Genomic DNA, 20232 nt, shown 5'->3' with positions numbered 1-20232 from the left:
GGCTCAAGTGGTAGAGTGCTAATCTATAGCAAAAAGAGAAGTTCAGGGACAGGGCTTCATGACTGATGGGAAAAAAATGACACAACTTTTTTACATACAATTCTAATCCATGTAGGTTTTCTGGTCTGACTTCCAACAATCTCAAAGAACAAAACTAAACATTCCTATATTAAAAAAGAAGAAACAGGAGTGGTGAAATTCTTAGATTGGTTGACTCCCATCCTTAAATCTCCACAGAATGTTTGCCTTCAGGACTTCAGTTTTACTCTGACTACTAATGAACTTAGAGGCATCCTTTAAATTCCTAATAATATATATTTCTTCATGCAGTAATGATTTTTGTAATCTTAGTCACAAATGCCCAGATTTAATCTTTTACTGGCATATTTTCCAGTGTATTATTTGTTTACGTTTCATTAACAGATAACCCTATATTAGAAATTATTTTTGTAAGAACCCAAGGAGAGGAAAAACAATGTGAATTATAAAAGAAAACACATTACTTCCCATGACTGATTGTTAGTTTTGAATAACTTTCTTAATGGTAGTTCAGCTTTCTTAATCACCCTGGACTTAACTGCATATGAATCCTTCAAGCCCCGAATTCTCTGTCATCCCAGGACCTCTCCATTATCATGTCATGTATAACTATAAAGATAAAAAGCCATGGACACATAAATAACATTTTAAAATAGTTCTACATTGATTTTTTTACAATTCTGTAAATATTTACAGTCCAGAAAGAGTCAATTGTTAGAAACTAACAATATCAAAAAAAGCTTTATGAAGTCAAGCTTACTTTTCCTTATCTGTGAAATGGGAGGAAGAGCTGGGCGCAATGGCTCATGCTTGTAATCCTCACTACTCAGGAGGCTGAGTTCTGAGGATCAAGGTTCAAAGCCAGCCTAGTCACAAAAGGACTTGAGACTCTTATTTAAAAATTAATCTACAGAAAATGGGAAGTGGGGCTTTGCTCAAGGGTAAAGCAGTAGCCTTGAGCTGAAGAGCTCAGGGATACCACCAGGCCAGAGTTCAAGCCCCATGACCCACAAAAAACAGAGTGGGGGGGATGGAAGAAATTTTAGCTACATTGGGAAAAGTATTTGCTGAGATGATGAGATTTGGAGAGTTTACAGGGTGAGATGATGTTTGCAGAGCTGAAGACACAATGAAAAAAGATTATAGAAGGTATTCATTTAATATATACCAGTGCAAAAAAAAAAGCACAGAGGTTTAGGATCCCCTTCAAATATTATATTTAGACATAATTTTACAGAGTCATTTTGGTATGGCTCGCAATTTCATTTGTCATGGGAACCTATATAGAGAGCTATTTTAAGGTAGTGATTGATTTTTGAGGGGGGACAGGGGTTCATCATAGCTAAGTTACAGCTTGTATTGCAAACAAATTTACAAAAACAAAGTGCGTGAAAGCATAATCTCCACAGAAAATATAAATATTGCTATGGATATTCATATTCTTCCAGTCTTAAGTTTCATCAGAAGACATCCTCAGGCCCACTTTATAGGCCCACAAATACTATATGAACCATTAAAACTATATTCATTTTCATATCTATAAGTAAAATGATGAGTGCAAGTCTACAGTCAAAATCCATTAAAAAGCAAAATCAGCCAATTGCTCTGAGGCTGACAGATCAGAGATCAATAAGGCCACCAACGGAACAAAGGTCTTTCATCCTGTGAGGCCCACCTATCACCCCCCTAAAAAAAAAAACATCAAAGTGTGGCCATTTCTGTAGTTTCCTTTATGAACTATGGTGGAAACGTTTTCTACCCTTAGACACTTGTCCACTGCTTTTCTTTATGTAGTTTGCTTTGGATTCACCTGCCTTCCTTCCCCCTGCCAAAAGCATACATATAACTAAAATTTTGTTTTGCTATTTAAATAATTGTTATATTTATTAAGTCAAGACGATAAGGAGAAATTAAGTAACTTATAAAATTCTGTACAAATAATAACTGCATTCTATAAATATACAGGACCCAGAAACACAACAAATCGGAGAAAGTCTGGATAAGTGGGACTGCATTAAATGGCAGAGCTTCTGTATGGCAAAAGACATACCTAGCAAACTAACTATAAAGCCTACAGAGTGAGAGAAGATTTTCACTAACCATACAATAGACAAAGGCATCATATCTAAAATATATCAACAGCTCAAAAAATTGAATGCAAATTAATCTCCAAAGAAACAACCATCCCATTAAAAGATGGGCAAAAGACTTGAGTCTTCTCTGAAGAAGAAATAAGAATGGCCTATAGAAACATGAAGAAATGCTCGACATCTCTGGCTATAAAAGAAATGTTGGTGTACTTTATAAGAAAAAAGCCCACAAGGGAACAAATCATTTAAGCACTAATGTAATGACACAACACAGTACTGCATGTTGTCCAGAGGATAAGGTCACTAGCATGAGTTGATCAAGGAGATAGTCTGCAAAAATCATGGGGGATTCTTGGAAGTTTTCATTTTTCCAGCATACCAACAGCTGGGAAGTGCCAGTGGGCTATTCTTAAAATACTTAGGAGGATCCCCCTAAAGTAATCCTCCTAGGCACGTAATAAAGAAAGACATGCCTAATCTGTATAGACTATTTCCTTTTAAATATATTAAAATGTATTTTAAATTTATATAAGAAAATTCCTTAAGCTATACAAATAATTACACCAAAATTAACCATTTCAACCAATAGTGTTTTCTTTGAAATTGGCTCAGACTTTCAGATTCTTATCTTTTTGAGAAACAAGGAAGAGAAGGGACTTGTGATTACACTAGAGTAAAATAAGCAAAGACTGGGGATTAGATAAAATCTCTCCAGAGCTGGTGCAGTGGCTCATGCCTGTAATCTTAGCTACTCATGGCTGAGATTTGAGGATCAAGGTTCAAAGCCAGCCTGGGCACAAAAGAACCTGAGACTCTTATCTCCAACTAACCTCTAAAAAATGGGACTTGGGGCTTGGCTCAAAGGTAGGGCGGTAGCCTTGAGCTGAAGATCTGAGGATCTGAGGATCACGGTTCAAAGCCAGCCAAGGCAATACAAAGCCGCGAGACTCTTATCTCCAATTAACCTCTAAAAAATGGGACTTGGGGCTTGGCTCAAAGGTAGGGCGGTAGCCTTGAGCTGAAGAGCTCAGGAACAGTGCCCAGGCCAGAGTTCAAGCCCCATGACCCATAAACAAACAACAAAAAAACAAAACAAAACAAAAAAACCCAAAACATAGCTAAACCCAGTACGAGGGCTCATTATGTTTAGCTACTTTTACTATTACTTAGTAAGTTAATTGACTTGAGCAACATACATGATTACTAACATGAGACTGAAAGTTTACATGATTAATTTTTTGACATATTTTAATTCCTAGAATTAAAAACATCGGAAAATTATCTACTGTATAAATCATACACAGTACAAACTTCTATTTCCCTTTATATTATAAAAGATGAATTCAAGATATGTGCTTATTCCTATTTCTACACACAAGGAAACATGTGAGAAACTCAGTATTTCTATGGTGTTAAAACTTCATTCCAAATTTGACATGAGCAACATACCCCCCAAAAAATCACTAGATTGCATCAATAATTGGAATCCTTGTGGCTTTAGAGATGGTTTGTCTGGACTTACCTGTAATAGTGAGTAGAGACAATGGTAATCTATTAAGGATAATAGGTGCTCTCTTAATGTGTTATTTCAGATCATTCAGTCATGTTTAATTGGGAAAGACTGAGCCATTGTAGGGATATCTGAATGCCAGGATTACATGGAATATGTTAGTGACCTTAAATTCTAAAGAGATTTCCTGATTGCAGTAAAATACATCTACCTTTCCCTTCTGTCAGCAGAAAGCATGGTACAAGTTTTGTAGCAACCATGTGCAGCATCTGCAGGCCTGGAGTACACATTACACTTCATACTTTAAAGGGCAATTGGTTTCTCACTAATAATTGATGTCCATTCATCATCTACCAAGTGAAACAGAACCTGAACTATGTAGAGTACATATGGTAGGTATTCCTTCTAGCTCCCCACTGAGCACTTGGGGTGACCATTCTCAAGAGTGGGTTTGGTTAAAAATAATCTATAAGGGGTCGGGAGTTTGGCCTAGTGGTTAAAGTGCTTGCCTATCATGCACGAAGGCCCGGGTTCGATTCCTTGGTACCACATACATAGAAAAAAAGCCAGAAGTGGTGCTGACGCTCAAGTGGTAGAGCTCTAACCTTGAGAAAGTCCAAGGACAGTGCTCAGGCCCTGAGCTCAAGCCCAGGACTGGCAAAAAAAAAAAAAAATAATACTCTATAAAATTAAGAAAATTAAAAAGGTATTACTATAAATATCAAAGCTATTTTCTTTTGCATCAAAGCAACAAAACAGTGTATAAAAGTAATACCTAGTCTCTAGTAGAGAGATGAAGTGTAAATATTAAAGAAATTATAGGAAAGGTTTCAAAAGTATTGGATAAGGCTTCCTTCATGTCCCCAAGAACAACTACACATAAACATTCTGCAAAAGCTCCAAGCCTGGGGGAAAAAAAAAATTCCTCTAACATTTACATCTGTAAAGGTGCTTCTTCTGGAAGAAGGAGGAAATATAGGCAAATGAATGTTTTGACAGTCTTTGTGATGTTCAGTACGGTAGAAGGATGTTTGCAAACTTCAACCCTGACTGACTTGCTGTGGCACCTACTCTGACAGATGACATTAAACAAATGTCTCAGAAAGCAGGTTCCTCTGATATGTGTGCTTGGATGTGAAGAAGAGGGGGAGGACATGCTTCATGTCCTGTCATGGGAAATTAATAGTCTACCTTAAGAAGTTTACGGACTATCATCTTAAATCAAATACAGGCAGCCTACCAGCAAACATAACTTACAAAGACAGCAAGGCTTGCTCCTATGCTTTATCTTCATCTTTCCAATGACCTAAGTCAGAATTTGACCTTAAATAAGATCACCTCTAGAAAAGTGGATTTATGGTTGGTTTATTTGGGTAACAAAAGCAACTCCATAAGGAGGCTGAAATCTAAGGGTCACGGTAAGAAGCCAGCCAGAACTTCCAGAAAACTATAAGGAGCTATGTGGCTCAAGTGGTAGAGCAGTAGCCTTGAGCAAAAAAAGAACAGGGACAATGCCCAGGCCTTGTGTTCAAGCCCCATGACCACCCCCAAAAAAAAATTGAGACTCAGATATAAATGTGTTTGGGGCAGGAAAAACTGACCACTTATAAGACTTCGCTAAAAGTTTTAGTCTGTCTTCCCACTCCTCAACTCCATCTTTTAAGCAAAATTTGAACATAATGCAAGTATTGTTCTCATCTACATTCTTCTACCTCCTTCTTAAAAATCACTACTAATTACAGATGTAATTTACCACTCCCTCCAGATAGGAAGGTTACTTTCTTGTTCTAATATTTTTACTGGGGGTAGAAACATTCCTTTCAAAATAACAATTGTGTTTTGACTTCAACCATCTCAAGTCAATGTGATAAGTATTGCAATAAAAATTGTGCCTAAGTCACAATAATCTTTTTAAGAGATATATCTTATCAGGGAAGGTGGGAGTCCACTGAGGAAGTAAGAAGCTATGGTGTTGCTTAAATTGACTACTGAAAGATAAGATGTCTTCCAGAGAGTGAAGGAGGGCAGAAGATTAGTATAAGTGGATGGCTTTTGGGGAGAAAGAAGTAAATGTGGCCATCACCATGACAGATAAAGGGAAAGAGAGAGCTCTAGAGCCTACAGTGTACATGATAAGCAGGAGAGCCTTCCCACAGATAATGTCAAAAGCACTCCTTTTGCTCTGCAACACGGAACTCAGATTCCTGGACACAGAAGGAGGTGAGTAGAATGATCAAGTGCTTTGACACAGCTGAAGGAGAGTTCAGGAGTTGAGAGATGAAAGCAATGCCAAGAGGTTTAGTAAAGAGGGAATGACATGAGACCTGCAAGAAGCAGGACCCAAAGACATTAATGATAAAGGGTATGTGGGAGATTTGAGAAAAGAGCGCTCCACACAGGCGCTAAGATGTGCCGTTCTGGCTCCCAGGTTGGATGGAGGGAAACTGAATTAATGTTAAAGGTGGAACTACCTCTGAAAAATGAAAAGGGCACAGAAAGATACGCATTTCTACAATAAATAACTTCCTAAAGGCAGAAAAGAAAAATGGAGAAAATTCATTGTGATGAAATGATGCATTTCTTTGTCACAGACTTTATCTTATACTCAAATTTACCACAAATCTGCATCAAAGATACCACAGTATCTTAATCAGTTCTAAAAAACGCATGGACAGTGTGTGACTCACAGTAAGATTTCCATGAGCATTTGTAGAGAAGAAAAGAACAAGTAAATGAAGAGTAAAATAATATAAAAATGTAAAGAAAATAAAGAATTTTATCTAAAATCAGTCTATTTAAAGTATACTCAACTCCTACTGAATTCTATAGCTTCCTCGAAAATCAGCATGTCAATCAAAAACGTAAAAAGAAAATGTAATGAGTTGAAGCATATATAGCACAGGGGCCTCCAGCTTTCCGAGGAGTATGTTGGTTCCTTTTGATTCTTTACTGAAAGGTTCATTTCAATTTTCTTAAGAGCTTCAAAATAAGAAAGAAGTACAGATTCACTTAGATGCATTTCTGAGCATTGATGCACTCTATCAAACCTGCTCAGCATTTCTAATTTTACTCTAAAGAATAGATTCAAGGGCTGCTTTTCTAAGAATTTTTTTTTTTTGCTATTCTTATTTCCACCATTTTTCCACAAAAAGAAAAAATGAGTAACACATGCAAACAAGATACCAGGGCTTCATTTATGGCAATACCCTGATCTCACAAGACACAGTGAGGATGCTTCAGTGGGTGGGCCCCACTACCTAGAAATGATTCATTGCTTATCTATTCAAAATGCCCTGTATATTTTGGTCCATATCTTGTTATTATGTATTATATATGAATTATTAATATAGTATATAACTTTTGTAAAAGTATATAGTATATTACTATGCTAATAACCTACATTAGTACTTGTCTAAGAATATGCACTTAAAGATATAAACTGCCTTACCACTCTTGTACAGAATGGTTATTTATTTATTTATTTATTTATTCATAGTTCTAGAGCTTGGTCACTGTCCTTGAGCTTTATCAAGGTTAGTGCTCTACCACTTGAGCCACAGCATCGTGTCTGGCTTTTCTATGTATACAGTACTGAGAAATCGAACCCAGGGCTTAATGCATGTTTGCCCACACTCTGGGCCCTGGTTCTTCATTCTGAAATATTGCCTTTTAGTTTTTGTTAAGTGTTGAAATTTCATTCCTTTCATTAAGTTATTTGTCAATTATTTTTCACTGATCCATAAATCTCCACGTGCAGGAAAAAAAATTAACTGTAGCTTTCATCTCAGGTTGTAGGAAACTCACTTCTGAGTCTCTTGGCAAACAACTTGCTAAATGCTGTGCCAACCCTCAAGATCTCTTACTCGCTTGACAAATTTCTTGGTCACAAATGACAGGAAAAGCAAAACAGTTCTGGAAAAGTTGTATTAAAGAAGTTTAAATAGTATGTGTAGTAAAAATCCTATCACTTCTCATTTACTCCAAAATAATGACATATGGAATGCTTTTATAAGGTGAAATTCAGTAGTGTACACATATTAGTGTTAACAAACCTATTATTGCTAAGACTCTTGGCTTTCAGCAATGTTGATGACTAAAACAAATATCATTTTGCACAAAAAATGCCAGACACTAGAAAAGATTTAACACTGAGGGCTTAATTCAAGGCCTCAAATGTTCGAAGAAGCACTCTACCATGTGAGCCACAACCTGATTCTTTTATGTTTCAGATAGGATTTTGTCCATGGATTTTGCCCAAGATTTTGTCCTGCTTTTGCCCAAGCTAGTCTTAGATACTCTTTAACTATACCACCTAAGTAACTGGAATAAGTGCATTTGTTTCAAGTAGAAAAACAACAGGCCGGAGAGATTCAGAATTTCAAAGTTAAAAAACAATCTTTAGTAAGTCAGCCATGGTGGCTCAAGGAATATGGCCATAGCCTTGAGCTGAAGAGAGCAGGGACAATGTGCAGGCCCAGGGGGAGGCAGCAGCCTTGAGCTGAACAGAAGAGGGTGCCTAGGCCGAGGGTTCAAGCCCCATGACTGACAAAAAAAAAAAAAGCAGAACAACTCATTAAAAAATAAAACTAAATTAAAATAAAAACTACATCTTTTATAGTTTTTCCACTTCTATCATCTTACTTAAATGAAAGAACCTTATATTCTCACTAATTAAACTAAATCACAAGGTCTAATGAACACATAATTGCTTAGTTTGGAGTTGGTTTCTTTTTTTCAATTTGCTGGCTTGCTTTAAAGCAGAGGAGTAAAATTAAGATTTCTTGACTATGTTATAGAAAATTCTTTACCTGTCTGATTGCTATGGTTTGTATCTCCTTTCTTCTCCAGGGTTGATGCACTGGAGGTGTGGTCTCCACTATAGCTGTGGAGGAGGTATTGGAACTTTAAGACTTGAATCTCTGGAAATGGTTGCAATTCCCATAGGACCCCAGTTAGTTTCTATGAGAAATACTTATTATAAAAGAGCAACACTAGGGCCGGGAGTTTGGCCTAGTGGTTAAAGTGCGTGCCTAGCATGCATGAATACCCGGGTTCGATTCCTCGGTACCACATACATAGAAAAAAGCCGGAAGTGGTGCTGAGGTTCAAGTGGTAGAGCTCTAGCCTTGAGAAAGTCCAAGGACAGTGCTCAGGCCCTGAGCTCAAGCCCAGGACTGGCAAAAAAAAAAAAAAAAAAAAAAAAGAGCAACACTAGATTTGCATACTTTCTGTCTTCCTGTCTTTCTTGTCTTTCCTTCCATGGGCCCCCACTATTGCCCTAAGGGCAATATATTCATCAGAACCATGCTGATACTGCATCATCATGCCCTTGAGTTTCCAACTTTGGGAGTCAAATCAAAGTCTTTCCTTTACATATTATCAAGCCTCAAGTACTTTGTTACATCAATGGAAAACATACTAATGTACACAATAAAAAATAGTAGACAGGGTTAATAAGCAAATATTCAAAGAACAAATAATAAAACTAAAAAGGTTAAAAATGATCATGGAAGATGAATATTACACAGAAGGCACAGAAACAAAATCTGCCATGTAGAGAAGTGGCAAGGAAGAAAATGGTAAAATAATTTTCTAAATTGTATTGAGAAATAATATACAGCTGAAACCCAAATGAAGTTGTTAAAAAAAGAAAGTGTATTTTGCCTCTAGGTATGCTTATGTTATTTTTGGTGCCTAATTACAGTATCAATTTAGAGTTCAAAAATCACATGTAAATGAACCTATGACTAGAAATGAACATATTTCAATGAATGCTGAATAAGCAAATTTGGCTATCACAGTTCAAAAGACAAATAGTGCCACTCAAGTATATTGTATAAGTATATAGAATACTTAATACTTAACTGGAATTACTGTATCTGTTTCATATGAAAAAACAAAAGGCACAAACCAAGTATTTTGTGGTTTAAATATTCTGTTGCATTGCTTTATAAGCTTCCTATGGCAATCTATACTGATAAACTTAAAAATTCGTAAAGAAAATAAGCACTTAAAATACCAATGTAACCTAGTTGCAAATGTCAAAATAACTTTAATTAATTTTACATATGATTTGGGTCTTCTTTAAAGCTTTTGTAATAAAGAAGCATACAGATTTCTTTTTGTCATAAGAACCACTAGAAGAATTATCACTATCACATGTATTAGTTACTAACAAAGGAAAATAACTTCAAAAAAAGGAAAAATCATAAGCGAGGAAGGAATAGGGGGAAAAGGAATGAGGAGGGACGAGAGATTCTGTGGGAGACTGGAGAGAGAAAAGTGAGAAAACTATATGATGTGAAAGAGTGGAATTCTTCTTAATAACTGTTCTAAATATAGCCACAATATGATTTATTACCTCTAACTTCTATGTAGGGAGAAGTCAAAACTAAAATTATATAAAAGCTAACAATAAATTCTTAACTTTGCCAAAGGTTATCTCCTGTATTAATGTGAAGATACCACTGGTGCATGCCAGTAACTGTAGCTATTCAGGAGATTGAGATTTGAAGGGAATGGTTTTAAGTCAACCTAGGTAGGAAAATTCATTATCTATGAAAATTAAATAAATAAATAAATAAATAAATGAAAAAGAAAAAAACAGTAAACAATTTGTTGCTCACATGGGAGAATGTTATATTTGAGGATTAAAAACAAAACAAAACAAAAAACAAAAACCTCATGAACAGCACCCAGGATCTGAGTTCAGACCCCAGAATCAGTACTTACGTGTGAATGTGTGTGTGTGCATGTGCCCCCCCCACAAATAAAATAAAATAACCCGAGAGTATGACCAGAAGAGCTATAGCTATACAGACTTTTGCAGCTTTGTGAAATAGAGCATTAGAAAGGTATACGTATAGTCACAGATTGGAAGAACGTAGACCTGACAGTATTGCTGACTATAACTTGTTAACCATCATGGGAAGAACAATGCATCCCAAGGAAAGGTTGCTTTTTCTGTTGCCTTGTTCATCAGACCATTCTCAGAGTTTACCATCAAATCTCATAATAAAGAGCCATGTCCCTTGGTCATTCAATTTGTTCTCATTCAGACTTAGGAAGCAATGAAAAATAAGACTGCATTCCGTATTTTAGTGATAAATGGTTGGGTTTTGGGAAATAGAAACTCTCCCAGTCTTCACTAATACTCCCAGTTTTTCTCACCATGTCTTATATACTTTTCTGCTAACTGGATTTGAATGTCTTAATACATTCTGATATTGATAAAATGCACATACATAATTGTGTTTGAGTCAACCAATATTCAGTCAGATTTAATAATCTATATTTTAAAAACATGAAAATACAAAGACTGAGTGAAAATTTTAGTTAATTTCCAAAAGAACTCCAAGATATGGAAACAAGAATAGTTCGTTTGTTTGTTTTTTAATGTATGAAGTCATTTCTTTTTTCTTTTGTTCTATTTGTTTTCCTTTGGTTTCTCCCTTGGTTGTCACTGCTTCTTAGTCTGGCACCCTACATCTTGTATACACATTTAACTGATTTATGGGAGGGAAAGGGAATAAGAAAATGGTGAGGAAAAAAATAGACAAAAGTTGGACCAATACAACAGTGATACTCACAAGACATTATGTTGAAAATGAACTTTACAGTTTAGGGAGGGGGGAGAGCGTGAGGGGGAGGGGAAATGAGAGAAAACAGGAATGTGGGTGACATTGTTTGACAAGAAATGTACTCATAACTTTACTTATGTAACCCCTCTAGTGCATCACTTTACAACAAAATAAAATATTATTAAAAAGATTAAAAGTAATTAAAAAGATTAAAATTTATATAGTATAATGTGAATGTAAAGTAGTGTGCAGTTTGGAATGTAAATGTAGCACCACTCAATACTTCCGAGCCCTTGTAGGTCAGATAATCTGGAAACATAGTAATATTTTTCATAATTCTGAGGACTGAAATAAAACCATTGTGTTTCATAAAAATGCAACACAGTGGCCACATTTCCTCTCATGCATGAATAATGTATGATCCACAATGTTATTTGCTAGACAGTCTAATCACCAACATCTTTCAAAATGTCTATATAAGCTTTAGCTCATTAAGGACAAACATGTATCTGTATAAAAATATCACATACCTGTGAAAAGTCAGTATAATACTCTGGGAAATATAAATGCACACATCAAACTGACATAGGTGAGATGAGTTTTTACATTTCTCAAAGAAAAAATATTAGAAAAAGAAAAACAGATGAATTATTTCAACTCCTGGCATTTATGCTTATTCTAAATATTCAAACAAAATCTTCATTTTAAAGCCACACCCCAAACACATCAATGTGGCAAGCAGCCCAAGAGAAATGCCAAACTTTCTAAAAAAAAGTTAAAAAAAATAGAGTGAAGTCCTCATCAGGCCAAATAAAGAAGATTTTAAAACAGGACATCTTTTAGAAATATTTTAACATTGTAGAAAAAGCTCACATGATTCATGAATAGAAAGAAAAACTTTACTTTAATTAAATAAAAGCCTTTTAATGCATTAATAGGAGAAGGTAAAGGTAAAAGGAAAAAGGATTCCAGCTTTTAATAAATAATAAAGACAAAATATAAATATATTATATAGAGTAGTAGTGTGGGATCAAAGCTGTTTTAAAAAAAAGTAAAATCATGGTCTTAATTATATACTTTAGCTACAATAAACAATTATTGACTATTTTACAAAAGAAACAAAAACATTTTCAAAGAATGTAGCCCAGAAGTATAATAACTAGGGGTAGAGGTGTGGCTCAAAAGTTTAACTATCAAAAGTAATGTTGGTCAGAATAATTACATTCATCTATCATGTCTATTACCTCAGTCAAGTGCAATCAGAATAACAGATGGAGAATTCCAGAAATTAATTGAGCATATATTTAATATACTCTTTGTTATAATTATTCTATTTAATTACTATTTTAAACTTAAAATTTTTTTGTGGTAGTGTAAGATATTGAAACCAGCAATTAGCATATGCTAGGACTGTGACTAATTTATAAATTAAACTTTGTCATAGTATTCATGTATAGGAAAACAATATATATGCATATATATGTGGTATTAGCTGTGATTTTAAGCATCCACTTAGGGTCTTGGAATGCACACCCAGCAACTAAGGGGTAAACTATATAGTCTGTTTAAGGTTTGATTTGATAGATTTCAAGACATTACAAATTTTTTCTTTGTATTTTATTTACATCAGATAACAAGAAGCACTCTAAAACAAATTCTTTTTTTTAAGAATTAAAAATTGAAAATAGGGGTTCCAGAGTACAAATTCAGTAAGAAGTATTATAAAATCATTTATCTTGGAAGCCAGTATCAGGCTTTATTTCTTCAGAACACCTGGATATAAGCATTAATTTTTTAAAGAAAAGCAAAAGTAAATCAAATTCTTACTTGCCGTGGTCAAAGACCAGCAAATTCAACACATACCAGCCAGAAAGGAATTTTAAATTTCTTGAAATGACTATATGATATAGTAACTACAAAATTATCACTCTATAAATCAGCTTGATACTGTAGTAAAGCTTATTTCATTTTCTACAAAATATTTGTAGTTGATTAATATTTACTATAGTGTAATTACTCCAAAGTAGTAACTTTTGAAGATGCCAAAATATTTCTTTGATCTACACATAAACAGCACATAAGGCATCAGATGAAGGAAGAACTAGTAATCATATTGTGAACATCTTAGAATCTACCTGGACATGGCTAGAAATGTATTTGCTTTAGGGTGTTTTTGTTTATTTAGATGCATTGGGAATAGGAAAATAGATTAGATGGCTTACTACACTAATTGTTTTTCCCCTAACCTTTTTTTCTAAGCTTTTAAAAATCTTTTAATTATTATCTTTCAATGGGTGTCACATAATAAAAGTTTATGAATATAATGTATGCAGTGAGGGGTAAGATTAAAGCAAGTCAGATGATACCACACTCCATTTTTATAAGAGGTGAGATGGATCAGAAAGGAAACACTAAAGAAGATAACTAATAAACAAGTTAATGGGCAGGCAGAATACTGAAAGTTGGTACATTTGCAAGTTGGTACATTTCCAATGAAGACTTTCTGGTGATAAGGTTGCCTTGATCACAAGCACAACACAGAAATAACTTTGCAAGATTACCAAAATTGAGAATCCTGCACAATAATTTTTATGAAAGGACAGTACACATGATCACAGGGAACATATGAAACAATATTACAAGAATCTATTCTCTGCTCTTCCCTGAAGGGTATTTCAAGGTTTTCAATATAGAAAACACGTTAGGCAGGAAAGAATGTAGTGCCAGCCGAATGAAAATTAGGGAAAGACCCCTTTTAATAAACGAAGTGTACAAAGATATATAAAAGTTCAGGAAGACAGAATTCCAATGATACTAGATGTAGGAGAAAAGGAGCGGACCAGAGAAAATGATTCCTTCAAGTTCAGTAGTTCAGTCTATGAAGATATATAACAAGAAAGCAATTGTCTGTGCTTACATGGAAAAGATACAAGTAAATTTCTGATAAGTCTTCTCTTAAACTTTTTAACTATGTTGTAAGTTATAAGTAAAAATAAGTGGCATAATCAATTAAGAAGTGTTTGGAAAAATTGGATGGGAAATAACACAAGTCACTTGTGGGAGGTAATGGGCAATGAGATGTGTGGTTTCAACTAGTTTGCAAAGTTCTCTCACAGGAGAGAACAGTCACGAATCATGATTTCTTGTCCTCTTTCACCCTTGGATGGTGCCACTTATAGAGTACAAGTAAGTACGCAAGTAAGTGAGTAACTTGGAGACTAGGATATGACCTTATTGTGTTTCCTTGGGACCTCACACAGAATCACAGTCCAACAAATAAGTGGTGACTAAAAGTAAGTGAAAGAGCTTACTCTTCAATGGAAATATCCTGTTGTTTTTATTTTAGATTTCAAACTTACTGCTTTCCCTCACTTTTTCATTCAGCCTCCCTCACTGTAATATTGTCTTTGAAATAAGCAAGCAAAGTGAAATCAGATTCACCTCAAATTAGCATGGGAAAGAAACAACATATGGGTCCACGAATAGCAAGAATACATACATAATTTTATTAAAATGATCAGATAAAAATATCACAAATTGTTTCTAAGAATACACAAGTAACATGAAGGAAAATCATATATTTTGAGTATTTAAAAAATACTTACTGAGGAAAAGTAAATAAAAGAAAAGAGTGAAACATTTCAAAAGATAAATGTTAATAATAATCTATGCTATTATAATATACCTTGATTTTTTCTAATTACATAACTATAGTAGTTCAACTGGTAGAGTGACGGCATAGCAAATATGAGTCCTAGAGTTCAACCTTTATTAAAATGCAGGAGGAAGTTGATGAGAAGTGAACATAAAATGCTGAAGAATAAAAATTAAAAAAAAAGAAAGAAAATAAAAAGCACTAAAGGATTACCTCCATAAGAGGTTTCAACTGAAGTTCCATAAGAGTTTTAAACGGAAACTTTGTGTGTATAAAAAGCAAGATTTTAGGCTAAGGGTAGGAACACACACACACACACGCAAGCACACACACACAAGCACACACTTGTAATCTCCATTACTCAGAAAGTTGAGATGGAAAAAATAGCTTTTGGAAATCGCACTAGAACAAAAAAAAAACAAGCATCATGAGCTCTAAAGATAATCCCACATAGCATGCACTAAGACCAGGGTTTGATTCCTCAGTACCACATACATAGAAAAAAGCCAAAGCGGTGCTGTGGCTTAAGTGGTAGAGACCTAGCCTTGAGTTCAAGCCCCAGGACTGGCAAACAAACAAACAAAACAAAAATAAAGAAAATCCCAGATATTTGGAAACATAGGAAGATTAGTGTCTTGAGGCCAACGCAGACAAAACCGAGAAGACCAATGTAAAAAATAAGTACTATATAAAGATTGAAGGTATGTCTCATGTGGTAGAGCACTTGCTTAGGAAGCATGAGGCCCTGAATTCAAACTCAGTACGGGGGGGGGGGGGGTGGCAGAGGGAGGGAGGCAGAATGTCAAGATTCACCATGAGCATAATATTCCTGCTACTGAAATTTATTCAGAGTTTTTAAAAAAATTAATGCTATTTTTATTATTTTTGTCCTTTATGGTAGCAGTTTTTATTTTAATTTCTATATTTGTGTTTCTACATTTAAAACCAACCAGGGAAAGTAATTCAATATAATTAAAGTTACTTAAATGAGCAACCTGAGTTTAGCCAGTCACTATGACATCAGCTTAGTAAGTCTTGCTGAATAAGAAGCTCAAAATTTTAAAGTAATAATCTACCTAGATTTTAGAAAAACATTCTCCGTATTAATTCTGGTCAATCTGGTAACTTCTGGTTAATCATTATCCAAATGCGTTAAATTTATCTTACAAAATTAGTGTCTTATTCTGAGATACTCTTAAATCTGAGTGAACCCATAACAATCTCTTCCTTTATATGAAAGTACAGCAATACAGACTGGTTCTTTAGAGGCAAAACATTCCAGTAGTATACATTAGTAGTACAGACATAAAAGTTCCATTTATAAATTGTGATTAAAAAACAAGACTAAACTTTAAAAAATACAGTGCAGAGCTCTAATAATCAAAACACCTTGGTACTGGCACAAGAACAGGCCTGAAGACCAATGGAATAGAAATGAGGACCCAGATATTAAGCCACAGACCTAGGGCCACCTAATCTTTGACAAGGGAGCCAAAAAATAGAATGGGAGAAAGACAGCCTCTTCAACAAGTGGTGCTGGCAGAACTGGTTAAGCACCTGCAGAAAACTAAAGTTGGATCCTTCTTTGTCACCCTGCACTAGAATTAATTCCAAATGGATCAAAGACCTCGAGGTAAAAGCTGACACACTGAAAACTTTACAAGAAGGAATAGGAGACACACTAGGCCTCCTTGGCACAGGTTGAAACTTTCTTAATAAGGACCAAGAAACACAACAAATAAGAGAAAGGCTGGATAAGTGGGACTGTATTAAACTGCAGAGCTTCTGTATGGCCAAAGGACACTAGTAAATTAATTAGGAAGATTACAGAGTGGGAGAAGATCTTCACCAACCATACAACAGACAAAGGCCTCATATCTAAAATATATCAACAGCTCAAAAAAATTTAATCACTCCAAAACTAATCTCCAAAGAAACAACCATCCCATTAAAAGATGGGCCAAAGACTTAAGAGTCTTTTCTGAAGAAGAAATAAAAATGGCCTATAGACACACGGAAGAAATGCTCGACATCTCTGGTCATAAAAGAAATGCAAATCAAAACAACTCTAAGATTCCACCTCACTCCAGTTAGAATGTCCAGGATCAAGAAATCTAATAACAACAGATGCTAGAGGGGATGTGGCCAGGAGGGATCACTACTACACTGTTGGTGGGAGTGCAAACTCGTTCAACCACTATGGAGAGCAGAATGGCAGTTCCTCAAAAGACTAAACATAGAGCTCCCCTATGACCCAGCAATTCCACTACTTGGCATTTACCCAATCGTCCAGAAACAAGAACAGACTAAATCTACTAGTACAATGATGTTCATTGCAGCACCATTTACCATAGCAAACATAGGGAACTAACCCAGATGTCCCTCAGTTGATGAGTGGATCGGCAAGATGTGGTATTTATACACAATGTTATTCTATGCTGCTGTCAGAAAGAATGACATCGCCTCATTTGTAAGGAAATGAAAAGACTTAGAAAAAATCATATTAAGTGAAGTAAGCCAGACTCAAAGGAACATAGGCCCAAGAGTCTCCCTCATTTGTCAAAATCAGTAGAAATCTTGGGCTCTCCTAGTAGAGAGTTACAATAGAACAAAATCTAGAGACATAAGGCCAAATAGTATGACACTAAATGTAAGGACTTCCAGGATAAGGAAACAAAAGCCATATACTGAGTGATTGTTGTCATTAATCTACTATGTTATCTCTCATCTCTTTTGCTATCCATTGGTTATCTCATATTGTTACAATATTTCACCTTGTTATCTGACATATTTTATATGTGCTTACATGGTTATTTGAAATTGGATAGGGAAGGGGGAAATCAAAGGTAAGCGGCAGGGGGGCGGGGAGGAGGGAAATGGGGACCATGTCATGAGAAAGGGTATCAATGTTTGTCAAGTAATGCATCTTCTATCTGGTGAATACAATATAACCATTTTATTAATTACAATAAAAAAATCTAAATAAAATAAAAAAGAATTTAAAAAATGGAAAAAATACAGTAAAATTGTATCAACTATATATATATATATAACTAAAAATGCCAATTTGTATATCTTTTATGGGCAATACTATCAAAATTTTTCAGAAAATGAAAAATAGAACTACAGTGTAATCCAACAATCCTATTTGTGTATATAACCAAAATAAACTAAATCAGTCTGTCAGAAATAACTGTTCTTCCATGTTTACTCTATAACTATTCAGTAGTTTAATAGAATTAACCAAAAGTCTCCACAAATAGGTGAATGGGTAAAGAAAATGATACATATACACTGTGGGATAGTATTGAGTTATAGCTATAATAAGGATAAATTACTGCCATTGCAACATAGATGCAACTGAGTTATATAAAGGGAAAAAAGACAAGCAAAGAAAGATAGTCGAAGATCTCATTCATATATGGAATATACACATGTGATCTCACAGAAGCTGAAAATACAGTGGTGGTAGAGGAATGTGAGACCAGGAGAGAGATAAGGATGGGGAAGGGTTGACTGAGTAACCGGAGAATGTAGTACTGGCTCCCCACAGCACAGCAGGGTCATTATAAGTATCAATTATGCACCACAGATTTAAAAATGTTATTTTGGAAATATATTTTTCAAAAATATAGTAAATGACACATCTCTTCTAACATGATTGTTACATTACCTGAATTATAAATGATATATAAACATCACACTACCATACTAACAAATAATTTTTAATTGTTTTACATAAGCTAAAAATAAATATAAATATAAATTTTCACAGAAACAGTATAGTTAGTATAAAATGCTATATGCACATATTTATGTAGCAGATCCCAAAGTTTGATCATTCCAAAATACTGTCTTTTAAAACCATGAAAAACTGACATTTTTAACTCCACTATTAGGTTAATTTGTTTATTACTATAAATAAATTCCATTATGTTCTTTAAAAAAGTACCAATTTAAAAGTATTTAGGATTTAGAGCTCTGTTGTTAAAGGGAAGTGAATATACTCAGGATACTGAGACACTGGTAAAAATGATTGAGACAGAATATAGGCCAGTAGTTTTTCCTATGAAGAAGCAGAGAGTAAGTATTTTGAGCTTGCAAGACATATGGACCTTTGAAATGATTCACCAAATTACAGCATACATGAGCATTATTGTGGTCAATAAAAATGTTATTTACCAAAAACAGGTGGCAGCCTAGATTTCTCTAGTGGAACATAGTTTGCCAACCAAGGAGATGATAAGACAGATCAAAGTAGAGAGAAGAGGGGAAGGAATTGAGGGAAGGAAGGGAGGGAGGAGGGAGGGAGGAAGAGAGCAGGAAGAGGAGGAAGTAGGAAGGAAGGGGAGGAAGAGAGAAACAAGGTTAAGAGAGTGGGAAAGAACAAATCAAATGAAAAGTATTACTTCTGAGAACAAGTAACGCCTTGTAGGGCTGACATTTTCTGTTATATTGACTAACACTGTGAGGCTTAAAAAATAAAGCAAGTTTGTCATTACTATATATATATATATATATATATATATATATATATTTTTTTTTTTTTTTTTTTGGCCAGTCCTGTGCTTGAGCTCAGGGCCTAAGCACTGTCCTTGGACTTTCTCAAGGCTAGAGCTCTACCACTTGAGCCTCAGCACCACTTCCAAGGAATCGAACCCGGGTCTTCGTGCATGCTAGGCAAGCACTCTACCACTAGGCCAAACTCTCAGTCCTGTCATTACTATTTTTTAATGACTGGTTTCAACACTGGCTAAATTACTGGTCTTTTGTACAACAGCATTAATAATGAAAATATTGATATTCAGCAAGGACATCAAGGATTTGACTTACCTTAACAATGGATGGAATATGATGGTAATGTTTCTGGCACCAGGTTTGCAAACAAATTTTGTTCCTCCACCTTCAATTAAATTGTCATCAGGGCCTCCTTTTCAGAAAAAAGAGAGGAAAAAAAGGGGGATTTAGCTCACTGCAACTGTTATAAATACATAAAGCAAGCCTATACATGAGCGTCAAGCTGTCAAAAGAAACATCTTGGAAAAGCTCTCTTCAATATCTCCCAAATTATTTAAAATGTTCAAATCTTTCTCACTCAAATAAATGACAGATTCAACAGGTCATTAAGGATGATAAGTTGGAAGCCTAGGAAAAAATGAATAGCCTACTTAAAGCAACCATTTGAAGTTCTATCTTCATTAAGGTTCAATTCTTGACCTTTTCTTACTGGCATCTTGAAAGAAACATTCAAGAAAGCAAGCAATGACATTCAAAGTTGTGCCAACCTGGAAAACCATGAGGAGAAACTTTTATATAGATAAATGACAATATTTCATCATAATTAAGACCACACATGTA

At 34.9% G+C, this 20232-nt stretch overlaps 1 protein-coding gene across 1 annotated transcript in view; it reads right to left on the bottom strand.

The window, feature by feature from the left end:
* Nucleotides 1-20232, bottom strand: part of Exoc4 (exocyst complex component 4) — a 662437-nt gene that overhangs the window by 335972 nt on the left and 306233 nt on the right. The window contains exon 10 of the mRNA XM_090333323.1: nt 19708-19804. Coding sequence (XP_090189449.1) covers nt 19708-19804 — 97 coding nt within the window. The remainder of the gene's footprint in view (nt 1-19707; nt 19805-20232) is intronic.

This window comes from Megascapheus bottae, chromosome 5 (genome assembly GCF_031878675.1).
Source record: "Megascapheus bottae isolate mThoBot1 chromosome 5, mThoBot2.hap1, whole genome shotgun sequence".
NCBI lineage: Eukaryota > Metazoa > Chordata > Mammalia > Rodentia > Geomyidae > Megascapheus > Megascapheus bottae.
The sequence above is the reverse complement of the archived record's forward strand: the minus strand, read 5'-3'. Positions and strand labels throughout refer to the sequence as shown.